Source organism: Anguilla anguilla, chromosome 15 (genome assembly GCF_013347855.1).
Source record: "Anguilla anguilla isolate fAngAng1 chromosome 15, fAngAng1.pri, whole genome shotgun sequence".
In the NCBI taxonomy this organism is placed as follows: Eukaryota; Metazoa; Chordata; class Actinopteri; order Anguilliformes; family Anguillidae; genus Anguilla; species Anguilla anguilla.
The window spans coordinates 26,065,695-26,083,169 of record NC_049215.1 but is presented as its reverse complement, the minus strand read 5'-3'; the positions used below and the strand labels follow the sequence as shown (position 1 = coordinate 26,083,169).

At 43.8% G+C, this 17,475-nt stretch overlaps 4 protein-coding genes across 6 annotated transcripts; 2 read left to right on the top strand and 2 right to left on the bottom strand.

The window, feature by feature from the left end:
* Positions 1-1,085: 1,085 nt before the first annotated feature.
* Positions 1,086-3,872, bottom strand: LOC118213724 (cytochrome c oxidase copper chaperone). The gene is made up of 4 exons (XM_035392794.1): positions 3,761-3,872; positions 3,023-3,158; positions 2,785-2,905; positions 1,086-1,318 (listed from the first exon to the last, which is right to left on the bottom strand). The coding sequence occupies exons 2-3, from the start codon at positions 3,139-3,141 to the stop codon at positions 2,821-2,823; spliced, it is 204 nt and encodes a 67-aa protein (XP_035248685.1). The 5' UTR covers positions 3,142-3,158; positions 3,761-3,872; the 3' UTR covers positions 1,086-1,318; positions 2,785-2,820.
* A 1,179-nt stretch (positions 3,873-5,051) lies between these two features.
* On the top strand, positions 5,052-12,229 carry ska3 (spindle and kinetochore associated complex subunit 3). Of its 3 annotated transcripts, XM_035394514.1 has the most exons (13): positions 5,052-5,122; positions 5,516-5,594; positions 6,113-6,219; positions 6,441-6,502; positions 6,669-6,840; positions 7,000-7,438; positions 7,887-7,987; positions 8,432-8,616; positions 8,822-9,037; positions 9,629-9,835; positions 10,115-10,233; positions 10,833-10,963; positions 11,471-12,229. In XM_035394514.1, exons 3-13 carry the CDS (start codon positions 6,114-6,116, stop codon positions 11,635-11,637), a joined length of 1,905 nt encoding a protein of 634 aa, XP_035250405.1. In that variant the 5' UTR covers positions 5,052-5,122; positions 5,516-5,594; position 6,113; the 3' UTR covers positions 11,638-12,229. The 3 variants fall into 3 exon arrangements, with proteins under 3 accessions (XP_035250405.1, XP_035250407.1, XP_035250406.1); XM_035394516.1 differs by lacking the exons at positions 5,052-5,122; positions 5,516-5,594 and adding an exon at positions 5,649-5,713; XM_035394515.1 differs by lacking the exons at positions 5,052-5,122; positions 5,516-5,594 and adding an exon at positions 5,730-5,878.
* A 389-nt stretch (positions 12,230-12,618) lies between these two features.
* Positions 12,619-14,238, bottom strand: sap18 (Sin3A-associated protein). Its single transcript, XM_035394518.1, has 4 exons — positions 14,076-14,238; positions 13,646-13,755; positions 13,167-13,289; positions 12,619-12,913 (listed from the first exon to the last, which is right to left on the bottom strand). The coding sequence occupies exons 1-4, from the start codon at positions 14,145-14,147 to the stop codon at positions 12,757-12,759; spliced, it is 462 nt and encodes a 153-aa protein (XP_035250409.1). The 5' UTR covers positions 14,148-14,238; the 3' UTR covers positions 12,619-12,756.
* A 74-nt stretch (positions 14,239-14,312) lies between these two features.
* LOC118214513 lies at positions 14,313-17,078 on the top strand. Its single transcript, XM_035394517.1, has 2 exons — positions 14,313-14,578; positions 14,914-17,078. Exons 1-2 carry the CDS (start codon positions 14,401-14,403, stop codon positions 16,182-16,184), a joined length of 1,449 nt encoding a protein of 482 aa, XP_035250408.1. The 5' UTR covers positions 14,313-14,400; the 3' UTR covers positions 16,185-17,078.
* Positions 17,079-17,475: the final 397 nt, after the last annotated feature.

The following is a 17,475-nucleotide window of genomic DNA, read 5'->3' as shown; positions in this document are numbered from 1 at the left end:
CGTCCTACTCACACTTACCTCTGGCCATTGATATAGATCCCAGGGGGATGATGGGTGAACACTTCCCCACCCCACAACTAAAGGAAAACGGAAACCCCCCCCCCCCCCCCCCCCAAATGAATCACAAACTGAATGAATAACAATATGATTATTTTACAGTCTGTCATAAAAACATGACTGACTTTACCTCAAGTTTTGTGTGGACTTTAATCACCACCCTTAATACTGAATGAATATGAACTCCCTATAAGGAAACGATTATTTTTCCTCTGAAAAATCCCTTAAACTGATCAGTTGCAGACAATGTGCAGTAGTGCCTTGTTGTGGGGAAGAACTTGGACTAGCTGAGCGTTTGATGTGGGCTGCCTGTAGCTCTATAAAAAGCTCCAATGCACAGCTGAAGCCACAGCTGCCCCCCCATCCAAATCCTAGCAGGAAGAAAACACCCAAGAGGAAGACCTTATTCTTTGACATGGAAGGACCCCTGCTCAGACCGTTATGTGTAAGCAGTGCATTGTGTGCATCCATCTTCTAGTCCAGGGCTACTCAACTCCAGGTCCCGCGGGCCGTAGTGTCAGCAGGTATTTGCTCCAGCCATGTACTATACCACCGCATTTCACTAATGAACTTACTTCCTGAACCAAGAGGGTAAAATAATAATTAGTAATTACTAATCAGGTGGTGCAGTGCATGATTGGAGCAAATTCCTGCAGCAGACACTGCAGCCCACCGGACCTGTAGTTGAGTCGGTCAGCATCAGAGGTGGAAAATCCAGGTTCAGAAAGTAACCCCCACCCCCCCACCCCCCGGAATTTTTGATAATTAGCACAAATCTTCAGACAGGAGACACCGGGAATGAGTGAAATTATTATCACTACCATAACCATAACTTTAAAATGCTTCTCAACCATTTCTTTAGTGCATGGGTGTCAGACAGAATCCCAAGGGGGATGCAGTGTCTGCAGGTTGTGATCTCCTTTCAATCAGCTGCCAATTAAGGCCTGGAGAACATGGTGTGTGGATTCACCAGAGAGTTCATTCATTTCCCTTTGGATAACCTGAAAAGAACTCACAGGACTAGGAAACACATTGCATAGGATTTTAATTCATTCCAATCAGAGGAAACATTATATTTTTGTAAAGAAATTTCCCAGGAATTGTGAGAACACAATAATTAAGAAAAAACAAAAAATCCATTAAAAAAAACAAACAAAACAAAAAAAAACCAAGTGACACACAGCCTTCCCTTCAAACACAGGTATAAATAAGTATCTGATTAGGGTTCCACACTCCTTAAAGACAAGTCACCCACAGCACACTGCAAGAGAAGAGACGGGAGACACATAGTTAATATATAGCCCTGCACAAGCAGGTTTTGATAACAGAATTACCCTAACTTTTACAGATTGAACTCATTAAAAAGAGTGCATGTGAGGATCAGAAAGGAGGGAGGGGTGAGGGTTGCAGAAACCTGAAGAAGGTCTGCCCAAAAAGCAGCTAATTCCAAGAGATCCTGTTCAAGGATGTAGTGTCCTCCAAGTTAAATTCAACAAACAGGTCAGGGCTGGATGTCACATCCATTGATAAGATCACTTTGGATCAGATGGTCATTTTGACAGATCTGCCTTTCTGCAGCCAGATCCAATACTTGTTGCAAGGGTTGGGAAAGTTCTAGAAGGTACCGTTCAACAAGACACCTGATGCAGGGGTTTTGGCTGGCGCACCTTGCTGGGTGCAGTGATGCCCCTCAGTCTAGTGTCAAACACTGACTCGGCCGGGCCAAAGGGTGGAACAGAACTGGCCACAATGATTTAGCATTCCGAACTTGGATAAGATTTAAAATTAGGGGATAAAAAATGTTTTTTTTTTTAAAAGAGCTTAGGCTTGTGTATTCAGCACAGAAAAACACATCAGGCCCTTTGTGTTTATGCAGCCATGGTATCTCATCCCTTTGTTGTTGATCAAAGCTCAGCAGTGCGTAACACCATTCTGTGGTACAAAACTGGGCTACGTCAGGGTACAAGTTGTGTACAACTGTATAATTATATCATCTTTGGTGGTAAAGGTATACCTGGTACGGTTTACTGTCAGTAATAGTGTTTTGGTATTTTAAATATCTGGGGTTGTTTTTCACAAAGCAGGGCCCCGTTTCACAAAGCAGGATTATATAAATAACTGATCAACAGCACTGAGCAAAACTCAGATCCAGAATAGGTCCTTTTTCTTCAGTCCACCCATGCTCCAGATTTTGGAGGGTTCCAGATTTTACTGAGTGCAGTTATCCAGCTAACTCAGTAATCCTGTGGGGGTACTTCACAAAGCAGGATTACTGGGGCAGCTGGATAACTGTGCTGAGTAAAACCTGAAATGGCTCTTTTTACTTCAGTCCATATTGCAAATTTGGGAGGGTTCCAGGTTTTACTCAGTGTACTTATCCAGCTAAATCAGTAATCCTGTTTCGTGAAATACCCCACTTCATGAAACAGGGCCTTATACTTGTAAATTACTCCAAGCACAGTGCTGAAAGAACAAACGGCCATGGAATCAGACTACATTCACAAACAGACTATTTCGACATTTGTAATCTTATGAAGTATTTAAATTAAATTCTTAAACAGTATTTTGAAATCTCCAGGGAAATCGTTTGAGGATACAGAAGTTAAATGTGAATTCAGCCACGCTACAGTAAGAGCACGTTCCCAAAAAGCATTACGCTTCATACCGAGGTGACATTTCAGAACCTCCCTGAGCAAGGGCATTCACAAGTTACACTGGTACACTTACCACGCATTTCATTCTCACAAACCACGCATGATTAAATTAGATCTTAAATCCAAGTGCCCTCATGCAGTCCTTGTGTGCCTCAATCAGGTCGGTGCAGCTTTCTTCGCCTTTCTCTATAATGCTGAAAATGGAACACAGTGAACTTAGCCAGCTACATAGGCCTATAATGTTACAGATTTCCACATTTATTTTTATGATAATCCACGAGGACTCCGAGCCAAATTCGGGTTTTCCGTACCAAGCATCCCTGGCTTTCTTGGTCTCAGGACATGCACAGCACGGCTTGAGAGGTTTCTTCTCCTCCGTACTTTCCAAGGCTGGGGTGCCATCGCAACTAGCGGCTGCCATCGTGGACATTTTCAGGCTTTGGCTACCTTGTAACGTAAAACAACTATTTCAATTTTTTTGAAACACCCACAACGGAATAGACTACAACAGAACAACTGAAATCATTATTTGTAAGGGCTGGTAGCTGCTTATCGCCGAATCAAAATACGACACACTCTGCGTTGCCTACGTGCAGAACATGTCCTGCTTGTTAGCTATATAAAAAAATAAACGTGGGAAAGCTGTCAAGGGCAGGAACTTCCTGGTTAGCTGGATAGTGGCAGAGCAAATAAATAAAGGAAGAGCTACGTAGCAAACTTGAAATGTAGCTACCTCGAAAAGATCAAGTGTTAGGAAAGGACTAGGTTTACAGACTAATATTGTCCATTTACATGAGGTTTGTTACAATTGTAGCTATTTTTATTGCAACAAGAATAACATGCTTTCTCTTCAGGATCCGATAGGTAACGGGATACGTTAGCCGGCTGGCAAGCAACCTACACGTGCTGAATTGAATTCCTTCTTACTGAGCTATCAGCCGATCAGCAAATAAATTCCTGCACAAAAAGACATAATTAAGTCTGAGACGAGCCTACAAAACACAGCAGACCATAAATACTCATAATAATATTCTTAATGACAATCATACCTCCGTTCCTATGTTAGCAGGTTGTTCTGATGTGCCCTTCCTTACATAACCTTATCAAGGACGTAGGAACGTGCTTTGCGTAACATTACACTATGAATTCTGGGACCTGAAGTTTTAAGGCTTTAATTCAAGAAATATTAAATTTTCACTACATTTCCCAAGCAAATGAAACATGTAACGTTAAATTTTACAATAGTTCTTTATTTTAAAAGACACAGTCCATTTTTCTTTTCTTTTTTTTTTTACATCCATATTTAATTCCCCCTACACCAGACTGGCTACACCCCCTTGCACTCCCTGCCGACTTTTATTCCCCAAGGTCATCACTTCAAATAAATACCGTTACCGATAAAGCAATTCAGATTGTGTGCCTTACGCGAAAATTTCATATTCATAAGTCAGGGGTAATTCATTGCAAAGGAAATTCTAAATATCTTTATGAATCCTCTCTCAAAATAAAAACCCGAATCTCAAACCACTCATTTTATATTGGACGAGATATTACCTGTGTAACGGAGTAGGGCTGTGGTCGCGTCCCGAAATGAGCAGGCATGGAGATAATAAGGCTGTCCGTACCCTCTAGTGGTATTGTATGGAATTGTATCAAAGAGGCAACATTTAGGAAATAAAATTTACCTTGCACTTAACGGAAAAACTATTTCAGCCACTTTCTGAGACGGTCAGTCTGTGGTATTGAAACGGAGGCATTTAAACTTAAACTTCTAACCGTCCTTCTATTGAAGAATCCTTAGATGCAGATGGTTGAATATGTTCAACAATAAAGTATTTATTGATGTCCACACACATCATACCACTATTGAAGACCGTTGACTGTTCACACTTGGGTGTAAATGCATGTATGCGTGTGTATGATCTCAATAATAAAGAAAAAAATAGGATAGAAATATCTACAGCATTAATAATGACAGTAGTGTACGAAAACAAGTACCATAATAACACAGAAATAAGAGATATAATTACAATCACCACAAAACAATTCTTACAATAACACTGCATTATCAACAAGAGATTTATGCAACCTTGATAAAAATGCATAATTAAACTATTGTCGGTATGTAAAGGCCAACTCGCTGCGTTTGAACTCTCACTGAGAAAGGTTCATGAAAACAGAACGCAACCATCTCCTCACCAGAATGTTCTCTCTGACCAGGATTAGCGGACAGGCAATGAGAATTAATTATTAGCTCTGATTAGAACCTGGTGTGGGTGCGATGATGGGGGAACGTAAAACTGACAACTGAACGGCAGCTAATTTATTATAGCCTTAAGAGGGCGCTCCTCTGGAATCTTGAGTGAAAAGGTATACAGCGGTGTTACTGTTTGTAGTCCTAAAACCCGGAAGTAAGTTTTCATTTTTGAGCCATAGTTTCCCTCGTCAGATTTCCAATGCATTTTTTTTTCCATAGGAATTTCGTTTTCTGCAGTAGAGTAAATGTATACCACCTTTAATCTGGTAACAATTTTTAGTTTTGGCAGTAATTTGGTATGCAAATAGACCAGTAGTGAGCAGACAATGCATGGCCGGGCTACACTAAAACACCGGTAGCAATTGCTGGGAACATGATTTCACAGAAGTGATTGTATAATCTTCTAAATATGAGTATATTATGTGCAATTATGTCCAGCTGTATTAGTTACAAGAAGAAAAACGACAAAACCACACTTAAGAAATAATTTAATTTACCAAGCTTTTATTTTGAAATACTCTAACCGGAAGTTTCAAATTGTTTTCAGCTTCACGGAGCTATCTATGGTGGCGCCAAATTCGAAAGTTCTCGACCAGTTTGGGGGTTTTTTTCGCGAATGGAAACAGGTATGGGACAATCTATCTGCCTTCGCAATTACCTGGAAAAATGTCACACGTGTTGTTTCTAAATTAACGGTTTTATTTAATACTACTACTGCGCCTTTACCATGCTGCTATTTTGAATGGTAAAGACGTTTTACGAATAGCTAGTCCAGCGTTCCAGGTCCAGCGTAACGTAGTAACGTAGTGACAGTGTATGATCATCGAAGCTAACCTTGTTTAACTTCGACTTATAACGTTAGTCGTATGTATAAGCCAGGGGTGTACAATCTTACCTGAAAAGGGCCGATGTGGATACAGGTTTAATCTGATTTATATGGATTAATAGCAGCATATAGCACAACCTCTGGGGGGGGTGGTTTCACTCCGTTTTGGAACGTTACCCGGTGACAGAGTAATTGGTCGTTATGTATTTCAAATTTAGTGTGGACATCCTTCTGAAGCTTAACATTATCATATCTGCCTGGATAGCTGCGACCCAACATAGCTTGCGTATGTTAATTGTTTTTGTTGTTGTTGCACAGAATGGGCTCTTCATCAGCACGTTTCTTTGGAAAGCTGCGAAATGTAGCAGTGTTCCTGGAGACGGAAACGGAGAAACTTAAACAAGCGCACCAGGATACTGCCCATGGTAATGAAACTAACTTCAGTAGCTTTCACCTTCTTCATAGCTAGTTATTTGGGTAGAAGGGTTGTCTTTTATATTGTAAAATCTGCAGTGTGCTTCCTCAAACTTTCGTATTTCTGTAGGTCATATATGCTGTCGTGTTTATATATTTGTATGCTGTTGGTCTGACTACTTGGATCTTTTTTTTAAATATCACTTAGGCTACATCTTTTTTTTTTCTTCAGACAGCACTGAGGGGGGAGTAAAAGTTCTATATGAATTGCACAAAGAGGTCAGAGACCTACGGGTAAGTTCATGATTTGTGTTGATTTGGTGATGATGCGTTTCAGTTCACTCGTACGTGGTCTGAGCGTGATGCGTTCAGCTAGTGATCTGCCCTAAATTAGGTAGCGCTCTCCAAAAGGTTTTGCAGTCTGCTTTAACCCGGCTTCCGTGCTTGTTACCTTCTCCAGACGCAGGTCAAGGATCAGCTGGCACAGTTTGAAGTGGAGGGAAGGGAGATGGGGAAATGTATGCAGATGCTTCTGGTGCTCAAGCAGAGGACCACAGAGGATATCCAGAGGTTGAAGAAGCACTATGAGAAATACGGATACAAAGGGCCCGGGTCCACTCAGAAACACTCAGGTGGGTGTGTCTCTCAGACACGTATACCAAATGGTGGGATGCCCCTGAACATATATTTGGTGTTTTGCAAAAAACTTGGCTCCAAAAAAATGTAATTTTTGCAATACATTTACAGTAGAGAGCTGGATGAGAAATTTTGAGATGTGTCATTTTATTTAGAACTGAGAGGCCATGAACTGGAGGCGGTTGCTACTGGGGTCGATGAAGAGGAGGATGAGGAGAAACAAGGGAAATGTGATGAAGCAGAAGAACACCCCCCTTGTGATACCCCTCCCAGGACCTGTCCCCCTGACAGCAGTGACCCCATGCGCACCCCACGCCTCTCTGATTTCGGCCTGTCGAAGATCAGCATTCAGAAGGCCCTGAGCGACCTGCAGAAGCACCTCGGCGATGTCCCTGACGTGCCCCGGCTCGAGCGCCCCTACCCCACCGCGGCTTCAGAGCCGGTCCTGCCCAAAACGCCCAAGTGCACCCTGCCGATGGACGAGGAGGCCCTCACCCCGCGCCTGGAGGACTTTGGAATCACGGAGCACACCATGTGTCTCAACAACGACTTCACCATGGACTTGCTTCGGAAGAAGCCCACCAAGTCCTGCGGGTAAGCTGCTCTCTGCCCTGTCCTGGATCAGTCTGCCAGGCAGGAGTGCAGGACCTTCACACCCTGAGCCCTGAAGATGGGCTCTGTACACAGCTGCCTCTTCACCAGGCATAGGGACATCCTGGAGGACCGGAATGTCCCGTTCCTGTCCAATACTGAGCTGTTCCAGAAGCTGTGCTTACATCGCCACAATACTGGCTTTGCAGCAGAGAACACGGTTCACTGGGCTCCTAGGGCTCAGCTCGTTTTGTTGTATTTTTGGTAGCAATGTCGCATGTTAATATTATCCAATCACAATTGTTGTTTGTGTTAAATCAGCATAACACAGAAGATGCCCCTGTGATAACAGAAGGCCATGGTGGTACACAACCAAAGAATTTAGCCTCAATCCCGAACAGTCTGAGCAAGGAAGTGATGCATGAAATGCAACGAGAAACTGTTTTAACAGGACTGCAGATGGTGTTGCCAATCTGGGGACCTGTCCGAGAGAAGACTTCAGCAAGCTCACTCCAGCACTAGCTTCTGTGTCCAACAGCCTGGATACTGACGGTGACCAACACACTGATCAACACCTCGGCTTTCTAATGACATGCTCATCTCTGTAACACCCCCACCTGCTAATTACACACTTGGCTGTGTAACACCCCCAATCTCAGATGCACTATAACACTACTTTTCAATAGTGACACTTTATCCACTGTAACACCATCACTGTGACACGCTGGCTTTATAAACACTGCCACTCGTTTCTCAATTTGCATGCTCCCATTCATGCCACACTCACTGCTTTTGTAAGAAATTCCCATTGCTGACACACGCATTCCAATAGTGCATCAACATCTGTGGCCACAACGATCCATTGCAGTGACCTCTTCACCTTCCGAAAACTCTTTCAGCACACTAACATGTTTGGGCCTACTCACTGTGTTGCATTCATTCATTTACTGAAGTTTACAAAAATGTTCATTTTGCTTTTGCTGTCTTTCTCTGTAGAGAACCTGGACCCTCCAGAGCCTCCTGTTTTTTTGACTCCAGGGTTCAAACTGAAGGCACCAGGGCCCCTAACAACCCCCCTGAACAAAGGCGCAGACACTCAGCCCCCACTCCGTCCTACGGATAGCCCCTCTTCCATGGAGTTTCCTGTGTTTGAGAGCGCATACTTACGAAAACTCTTATCTGTGAGCCCAATGCATCCAATCCAGTGCTAGTGTGAACAGGCCGCTTGGTCACTGTGAAAAGTCTGCGTGCGTGCGTGCCTGGCCCCTAGTTTATGTGTTTGCTTATTCTTTGCCGATAACCTCAAGTTTGACTAACATATTTGGAGTCTTCACTTCTGAATAGTTGCCTGTAGAATGAAATGTAGGCTCTGCTTCTTTGCTATAGACGGTAAAGCCAAACCCAGGGGACTGCAGTGCTGCTTCTGCTGCCCCAGAACAGAAGCCCCGCCCTCCAGAACACTCATCGTCCAATAGGGACCTGGTCATCGGTGGAAGCTTGAAGTTTGATGTGCCCAGCATGCCAGCTGGACCCACTCAGATAGATGAGCACACACCAGAGATGCCCACTCTTGAGTCTTTCTTGGGAAACAAGTTCCCATTTGTAAGTTGATTGGCTAATTATATGTGTAGTAACACAGTTATGAGTGATTCAGTTCACTGGAGGTGATGTGTACGAATGGTCATGGATGCTGATAATGCTTTCAGTGCGCCAGACACACCAGCTGACGGGAACAAGCAAATCAGCAGTTCTGCTGTAAGCACGTAGCTGCCACAGTTATTTTCAGTCTGTATTGGCAACACCTCGACAGAAATAAGCCAAGTTCTCCTTAACCGTGAATAAGTGCTTTGTGCATTTTCTTAATTACCTCTCTTATTTCATCTGTGAATATATAAATGTTTATTTGGCCTGATTCTGTGTATGTTCAGTTATGAAGAAAATGTGCATGCAATACAATGACTTTGCTTTATTTGTAATGTTGAAAAGGTGAATTTCCTTTTTGCTTTTAAAAAAAAAATTTAGGCTCTGTCTGGGATCATGACACTGTATTTAGCCCAACTGACATGAAGAGATTCAATTGTATATAGGCCTAACTAATGTTGAAGATAAAAAGTATTAATTATTAATGATAAAAAGAGGGGGAAAAAGTATTTTTATTTGTAACTGTGTCTTTGATCTCTGTAATAAAACTAGAGGGCCGCAGGGGCTCATGGGGAACCTGAGAAGGAAACTGGAGGGCAGTCGAGTCTGCAGGATTACTGTCTGCCTGTCCTGGAGACTCACAACCTCTACACACAGGATTTCAAACTAACCACACCCCCCTCCAGAAAAGACTACTTCACAGACTTCAGCACACCGGAGATGCCGGACATCAGCTCTGAAACTCAGAACCTCTGCAAAGTAGGTGCTCATCTGTGCTGATCGGTTTTACTCAACGTGCCTCAAGAGGACCGTTGATTATATGTCCAGGGCTCTTTTGATTGATTGCCTTGTGTGTTGTTCAGTTCTAATCCCATATTTGTGATCCTGTACGTTTAAAGTGTTAACTTTGCTTCCCTGGACTGTGACTGTGTTGTTCTTCAACATATGCCTGGGATCTGGTGGCTTTACCTGGGCCCTGGTGCCATTTCCCCTTGCTACTGATGATTCTCATTTTGCGTGTCTGTGGTGGTTTTGCAGCTCCTGTCTCAGCGTAATGCGAAACCCGTCACCGCCATTTGTTCGAGCCCGAAACCTGCAGCCCGGCCCGGCCCCATAGCAACTGCTGCAATGGCAAGCCCTGCAGGAAAGGAGAACCGGTAGGTTGAAGTAGTTTACTGCAGATAAGTGTGGCTCAGACTAGATACCACTTTTGATTGGTGGATAATATCGCTGGTGACACCTCCCACGTGTTGCATTCAGAGTTTTAGCTTATGCTATCAGGGAGGTGGTATAGATTCCTGCAGCACAGACACATTAGATTGAAGTGTCCTTTTATCCCGGAATCAATTTGAACACTCAATGCAAGGACAAGCAATGCGATTTCTATTTGGTGTTGTCATATTTTTGACCATTAAATTTAAAGGAGTGATTGAAATGTAGGTCTAAGGATATGTTACTTCAAAATGTAAATACTGGTTCAGTGTTTCAGACTGCTCTGTGAAAGAGTGATGCTAAAAAAATGTCGGAAAGTGTCTCCCATTGTTTTCATGATGATGACCATGAAATATGTTTTTTTTTTTAATATATATGTTTTTGTTTTTTTTTGTTTTTTTTTTAGGTATTAGAAAACCAGCCTTTGGATTTAGTTGATTCCAGAAATGGACCAGTCTTCCGTTGCTAATTAGGGACATTAAGTGGCTCTGAAAAGCATGTGCTCATCTTTGTGTTTGTTTGGTGACGGCCTCCTCCCCTGCAGACCTCAACTCCTTGCCCTTGTCTCAGAGAGCGAGTTCCTGAGCTTACCCGGATACCTAAGGCAGATGTCCCTGGCCAGCCTCAACCAGGCCATTCAGAAAATCAATGGATCCCTGGAGGACGGCCACAGCCGTAAGTGTCACATGACTTTGTCCATGCCACCATGCTGCTTCGATTCTTTCTTCACCAAGGTTTAAGTGCAATGCAATGATGCCTGGAGAATCAGTCAAAGCATTTCATTCATGATAAATGCGTTGTAACGATGTTAATCCTGTTGCTGAATATGATAATAACAAGGAATGCTAAATGCATGCAGTGCTTCTACCCCGTGTTAAACTTCACTTGACCATTTTAGCACTAGGTGGATAATGTACATACTCAACTCTCAGATGGGAAAATTCTAAGCCAGTGTTCTAGGACTTCATTGCTTTCAGTTACCAGTTGATTGTTGCATCAGCATTAGAACGTTCAGTTAAGAACATTGTAATCACATAATTGTCAACATGGGGGGAGGTGACACCCGTTGCATTAGAAACTTACAAAAGCCCAGATTTTTGTATGCAAGGAATTCCCACCTGGGTCAGTTTGGTATATTCTCTATTAATTTGGAAGGCCCTCCTGTCTCTAACCTGGCTGCAGGGGACAATACCGACTCGCCTGGGTTCCTAGTGGAAGACCTGAAGTGGATCACAGGAGTGGGAGCTAAGACACCTGTGTACTTCCTGTGTCTCACAGGGCTTAAGAGATTGGAGCATGTGCAGGGAGAGGGCCACACTGCTGTGTACAGAGTCCTCACATCAAACTGAAGAGTTTTGTTTTCATGTAAACTTCAGACCCCTTCAAGCATATGCCCAGTAAACAAAACCAGTGAAACCTGGAATGGTCTGGAACCAGTGACACCAATTTCTACTCCCGGGGTCTCAAAGACCAGTCCTGGAAGGTCTCTATCTCTGCTGGTTTTGCTTTCACCTAAAAATCAGCACACTGTTCATACCCCAAGTATCCAGATGTAGTTGGTTAACTGTGTGATCAACTGCTCTAATTGTATAATCAAATGCAGGAAAACACTGAAAACCAGCAGAGCCTGTGGCTCTCCAGGGCCAGGGTTAGAGACCCCTGCTCTACTCGATGGTCTATGTCGGGGCTGCTCAATTCCAGGTCACGTGGGCCGCAGTGTCTGCAGGTATTTGCTCCAACCGTGCACTACCCAATTTGATTTCAGTAATGAGCTCATTTCAGGAACCAAGTAAGTAATTGGTGCCATTAGGTGGGGTAGCGCATGGTTGGAGCAAATGCCTGCATTCACCCAGGCTCGCAGGACCTGCAGTTCAGTAGCACTGGCCTATGTAGAGGTCTTATGTTGTAAATTAAATAAAATCACCTTGATTAATGACTTTGCATGCATGATCAGTTATTGATCCACTGCTTCAAATGCTTATTTCAGTGAGAACTGAATTGTGCTTGAGGTAAGCCTGACATAATGGTGGAACAACATTCAGCCAGTTCAATGGATTGTTCTGAACCCCATGTAGAGAAATCTTCCTGGAACATTTACAGACTGCACAGTTGTGATCCCCAGCTGTGCCATTGAGTTAAAGCCATCAACGGCCAAATGAATGAGTCAAGCAATTAGTCAGTTGGGCGTGTACAGCAACTGCACTAAAAAACTGCATGACTGCAATGTCACAAGCCAGAGGAGGAATTAAATGAGAGGTCAGATGAGAATAATAAAGTGCACAACAGACTTTGAGGTTCATAGAGGATAGGCAAGGTAAACAAATCACTCATACGTTTAAAAAAACTTTAATGCAAAGTAGTTCTGAGTTGGCAAAAATGAGTTCTGGCACAAATGTATAAAAGAAGTACAATATCTAAGCGCATCTTCTCCTGTGTGTGTATTTGGAGGGGAGGGGAGGGGAAGGCTGTCAGAAGGGCCTCATACGGCCAGGGAAGGGCGGGGCTCTGTTGGGCGGTGTTATGGCAATGTCCAGGTAATCTCCAATCTGAAACCGCTGGGACTGCAGCGTCATGGAGTCTTCTGTACCCTTCCGGCCTGACACCGTGTTGCCGATTTCTTTCACCCTGAAGCAGAAGTGAGATGTTGACTCGTTTGTTGGTTAAAAAAATAATAATTGAAGGGCCCACTTTTTATGTGCTTAACCATGTTCATCTGAAATAAATAACGTACTTTCCCCTCATAAATTGAACAGAAAACTACATTGCACATGCAATTTATGATAAGCAAGGACTTGGTTTTAGTATATTGATGACTTTGTGGCTTTGCTTTTTGTGTCTACATAAACATAGCCTGCCTGTATGTAGGCAAAAGCCTTACCTGTAACCTTGTCTTTTTGGGTCTGGGTAGACTATGGCAAAGCCAAAATGGGTACCCTTCTTTCGAGCATCTGGGTAGACCTCTTTCACCAGGCTGGTCAGTTCCTTCAAGGTAGCATCCATCCTGTGTCATCACGTAGAGTGTAACTACATTAACACTAGAGTTGCATTCAGCTCCAAAATGGTAATTAAAATGAGTGAAATGGGACGTCCAAGCCCGCGGAGTTTACATTCAGGCTCAACTGGGATAAACGCTAGTTTCGCTTACAGCAGGATGGAGTAATGGTGGATGCAGAAGTAGCCCTGAGGTCGCTAGTAACTCAGCCAATGTGAAGCAATACACCATAGACCGTATAAAAATAGCAATACACCATCGTCCCAAAGCACAAAAAACAGCATTGTGTCTAAAGACAGGACACAAGCCTATCGTCAAGACCGGCATATGTTGCTAGCTAGTTACAGCTCGGACGCTTGACTTACCAGGTGTAGATCTGGAGCTCGCTCGACGGGACGTTCCCCCTGGCAAACTCGTCCATTCTGTGATGTCTACCATTGTTCGTGGTAAACACCCTCAACAACAGAGGACAAGTCTGTACAAACACCAAAATACAACGTGTTGTTATCTTCCTAGATATTTAATGAGATGGCTAACCGATATTAAAAAAATATGTTTAAAGCGACCAACTTGGACTGATCGAAGTTTACTACCAATTAATGTTAAATGCAAGCATGTTTGGAGTAACGTGCATGCATCTCGGATGTATAATACAAAATGTCTAACTAGCAAACAATAACAGTTATATTAATTTTAATGAACTGGTCTACTTTCGCAGGCTAATGCCAGCAAGGGACATGCAGTAAATTCACCATGCGGCCGCTTCACTAATGTAAAACTGGTAATTTCTCCAACCTTTTCTCTGTCGATAGGATTTTCTGGTTCTTTTTTAATTTCTTCTTGGGTGACTCTTGATTCAACAGCCATTTATTTTATTGAGAATTACTTCTGGAAAAGTTCAAAATCTGTGATAACAGTCGGAAATGCCTGTTTCTGGTTCCAGGTCAAACAGCGGGGGTAACAGAAATGTGTGGGCTTATACACAGCCAATCAGAACACTGGAAGTACAAGCCGAGAGGAGCAACTCGCTCTTCGCTTTTGTACCGCCATTTTGGGAGTCAGGCGATGAATTGTGAACCGTAGCCGAAACCACGGGTGCACAGACTTTGTGACTATCAACATGGTTCACACGTGCGTGGTGGTAGGCTGTCGGAACAGGAGAACCCCAGGAACCACACTGTCTTTTTACCGTTTTCCACGGGACCCTGAAAGAAAACAACGGTGGATTGCAGCTATAAACCGAGAAGGGTGGTTGCCAAACGATGGCAGTCGGCTGTGCAGCACGCACTTCATCTCAGGTAGTTAGCTGGCTATTCTTCTAATTCGCATATGCGTATGTAACGGATGCAGACAAACATCTGATTCTGTCATCACTTGCCAGACATTTTATGCATAGCCATATAATCATACTATGTATTTAGTTCCTCTCCACAGTGTGTTCCTGTAATATGAGCCAGGTATGTAACCACAAAAGGCAGTGTCGTGCAGTATTGTTAATTGTGCATGGTTATCCTTTATGTTTTAAAGTGCAAAAATTGGGCTGGAAATAAAATCATAGACTGTAGTGGTGGTCTTGTTTTTTAAATAGACAGCTAATGACACAAGTTTTAATTTTTCCCCGTTTCCTTCACAGGTAAACAGGTGAAGAACCCTCGGTCACCGGACTACGTCCCATCCGTGTTTAGTGCGGTTTCACTGTCTCAGGAGACAAAGCAAACGAGTGCCTTTGAATGCCCTGACAAACAGCAAGCACAAGTGGAGGCAGCCACTGCTTTGTTGTACCTCCAGGGGCAGGTTGTTGACCCAGAGCTGGACCTGGACCAGGACCAGGATAAGGCAGAAACCATGTCATCACTGAGCAGCAGTAGCTCAGAACAGCCCGGCGACAGCAGGGCCCACTCCAGCAGCGATGTTGATGCGTCCGATGCTGTAAACTACGAAGAGGAGCTCAGGGCCCTGAAGAAGGAGAACCAGGCCCTCAGAGAGTCCATGGAGAAAATGTCTCTCACGGAGGTCTCCCTGAGAAATGACCCCGCAAAAGTGAGGTTTTACACCGGCTTGCCTAACTACTTTGTGTTCGAGACAGTTATGTGGTTACTTTCACCACATATGAAAGGAGAAAAGAGCGTGAAGCTCTCTAAGTTCCAGCAGCTCCTCTTGACCCTAATGAGGCTCAGGCTGGACTTAAAGAACCAGGACCTGGCCTACAGGTTTGGGGTCAAGGTTAGTACGGTGACCAAGACTGTCCACAGTGTGGTCAACATAATGTCCACTACGCTGGTACCGACCACGGTGTTCTGGCCCTCAAGGGAGGAGCTTCGCAAGAACCTCCCCTCGGCCTTCAGGTCGTCGTACCCGGACTGTGCGGTGATAATGGACTGTTTCAGGGTGGCCCTGGAAAAAACGGACTGGTCCGATGCAAACATCCATCACTGCGGAACCAACACGCTGAAATACCTGGTGGGGGTCGCTCCGCAAGGTGTGGTCACTTTTGTCTCCAAAGGGTCGCCGGGACACGTCAGCGACAAGGACCTGGCGGAGGGCTGCGGCTTCCTGAACAAGCTGCTCGTCGGCGACGTGGTGCTGGCCGACCGGAGATTTGACGTCAGCGAGTCAGTCGTGGCGCGCGGGGCCTGCCTAAAAATCACAGGCATCGGGGAGGGTGAACGTGAGGTGCCCGAAGAGGACCCACTAGCTGATGCCAGCTTGGAGAGGATGTGGGTGCGTAGGCACGTGGAACGAGTGATTTCGACAGTGAAGCAGAGATACGCCATATTGACCGGCCCGGTGGAGAGTCCCTTCACTGCCGTGGACCTCACCGCTAACATGACCACCTTCGATAAGATAGTTCAGGTGGTGTGTGCCTTGAATAACCTGTGCATATCTGCTGCCCCGCTGGAATGACTCACTGCAAAGCTCCACAGACCCGGTCCTGGTGGGCCGCAATACGACAGGTTGTCCAGCTCTGTGAAACCTGTGACACTTCAGCCAGTTCCAGTTCCTTGTTATGTCAGTCGGGAAGGACAAATGTTCACTTATCAAGATTTTCATGGTGGCATTCACGTAAAAAGGCAGGCTACATGAGCCACGGTCCAGTATAATATGTTGACACCTTTCACTTGACAGCTTTGACTCACAGAAATAAAGTTAATAAATGGATTCAGTATGCAGAGTCATAACTTGGGTTATGAATGGTGTGGGTGAGTGCACTGGCACAATATGCTTTATCATGAAAACCTGGAGAGCACAAGTCAGCATCCTCAGAAGGTACTACATTCCCCTGAGTTAGATGGTCTACTGAAGATAATGTTGGTAGTTAGTCCAGATGTCAGTATTAACCTCAGGTGCAAAGTGCCTTAGCGTGTGTCATATGCAACTGTTGATACAATGATTAGGAATTTGAGAAATTTCCCTTTCAGTCACTCAGGGACTGGAAATACTGTTTGGAGACGTGGGGAAGGGCTACAGGGAGCTTTCTGTCAACCAATTTAGTAATTCCTCTTTTTTCCGTGTCTCAGTCCCTGTTCTGTATGGTACTGACTGTAACATTGTGTATATGTTTTGTGTGTATATATTTTTGTTAAACACTACATAATATATCAAACAAGTGTTTCTTTATTTTTTTCCCAAATTGATTTGATATCTCATTTGTCACTACTGTTTTCTACGCTTGTACTGAGCAGTGTGAGAATTTACAATATGTACCAACATGCAAGATGCAAAATTTTTACATAAGATGCAAAGTTTTACTGGCCATGTGAGTATTTGCTTTTGTTATTAAATAACAATTAGAACAAATCACTTAATATTTCATTTGTACCATTTCAAAACCCTACATGAATTGTTCATGGAATGTATGGGGCCGTAGTGGTCCGTTTTATAACGTTTTTTTAACGGGCTGGCAAACTGTCACTTGGAAACTACATATTGTGAAACTGAAACTGGCTGTGAGCGCCCTATTCTCCGTGTGCTGGAACATCGTTTCGCGGATTCGAAGGTAAGAGTGGCTCTAATGAGATAGGCGTGCATTCACAGGCTGTAGTATTTGCAGCCGGGACAGTACCATATGTAGGGCCTTACACAATTATACTATTGGTACATGCCACGTATGTAGCACTCGTTGAAGTCCCACGATGCCTGGTGTTTAAAAAAAAAAACGAGAGAAAAGTAAGAAAACTAAAAATATTTAATATAT

Coding starts and splice junctions, on each gene's coding strand:
- LOC118213724 (XM_035392794.1), bottom strand. CDS start 3,141: ATGTCCACGATGGCAGCCGCTAGTTGCGATGGCACCCCAGCCTTGGAA. Junction 2,906..3,022: donor AAGAAAGCCAGGGATGCTTG/GTACGGAAAACC, acceptor TTCCATTTTCAG/CATTATAGAGAAAGGCGAAG.
- ska3 (XM_035394514.1), top strand. CDS start 6,114: ATGGGCTCTTCATCAGCACGTTTCTTTGGAAAGCTGCGAAATGTAGCA. Junction 7,988..8,431: donor CAACAGCCTGGATACTGACG/GTGACCAACACA, acceptor CTTTCTCTGTAG/AGAACCTGGACCCTCCAGAG. Junction 10,964..11,470: donor CCTGGAGGACGGCCACAGCC/GTAAGTGTCACA, acceptor ACCTGGCTGCAG/GGGACAATACCGACTCGCCT.
- sap18 (XM_035394518.1), bottom strand. CDS start 14,147: ATGGCTGTTGAATCAAGAGTCACCCAAGAAGAAATTAAAAAAGAACCA. Junction 13,756..14,075: donor ATCCTATCGACAGAGAAAAG/GTTGGAGAAATT, acceptor GTGTTTGTACAG/ACTTGTCCTCTGTTGTTGAG. Junction 12,914..13,166: donor CCAAAAAGACAAGGTTACAG/GTAAGGCTTTTG, acceptor CTTCTGCTTCAG/GGTGAAAGAAATCGGCAACA.
- LOC118214513 (XM_035394517.1), top strand. CDS start 14,401: ATGGTTCACACGTGCGTGGTGGTAGGCTGTCGGAACAGGAGAACCCCA. Junction 14,579..14,913: donor CAGCACGCACTTCATCTCAG/GTAGTTAGCTGG, acceptor TTTCCTTCACAG/GTAAACAGGTGAAGAACCCT.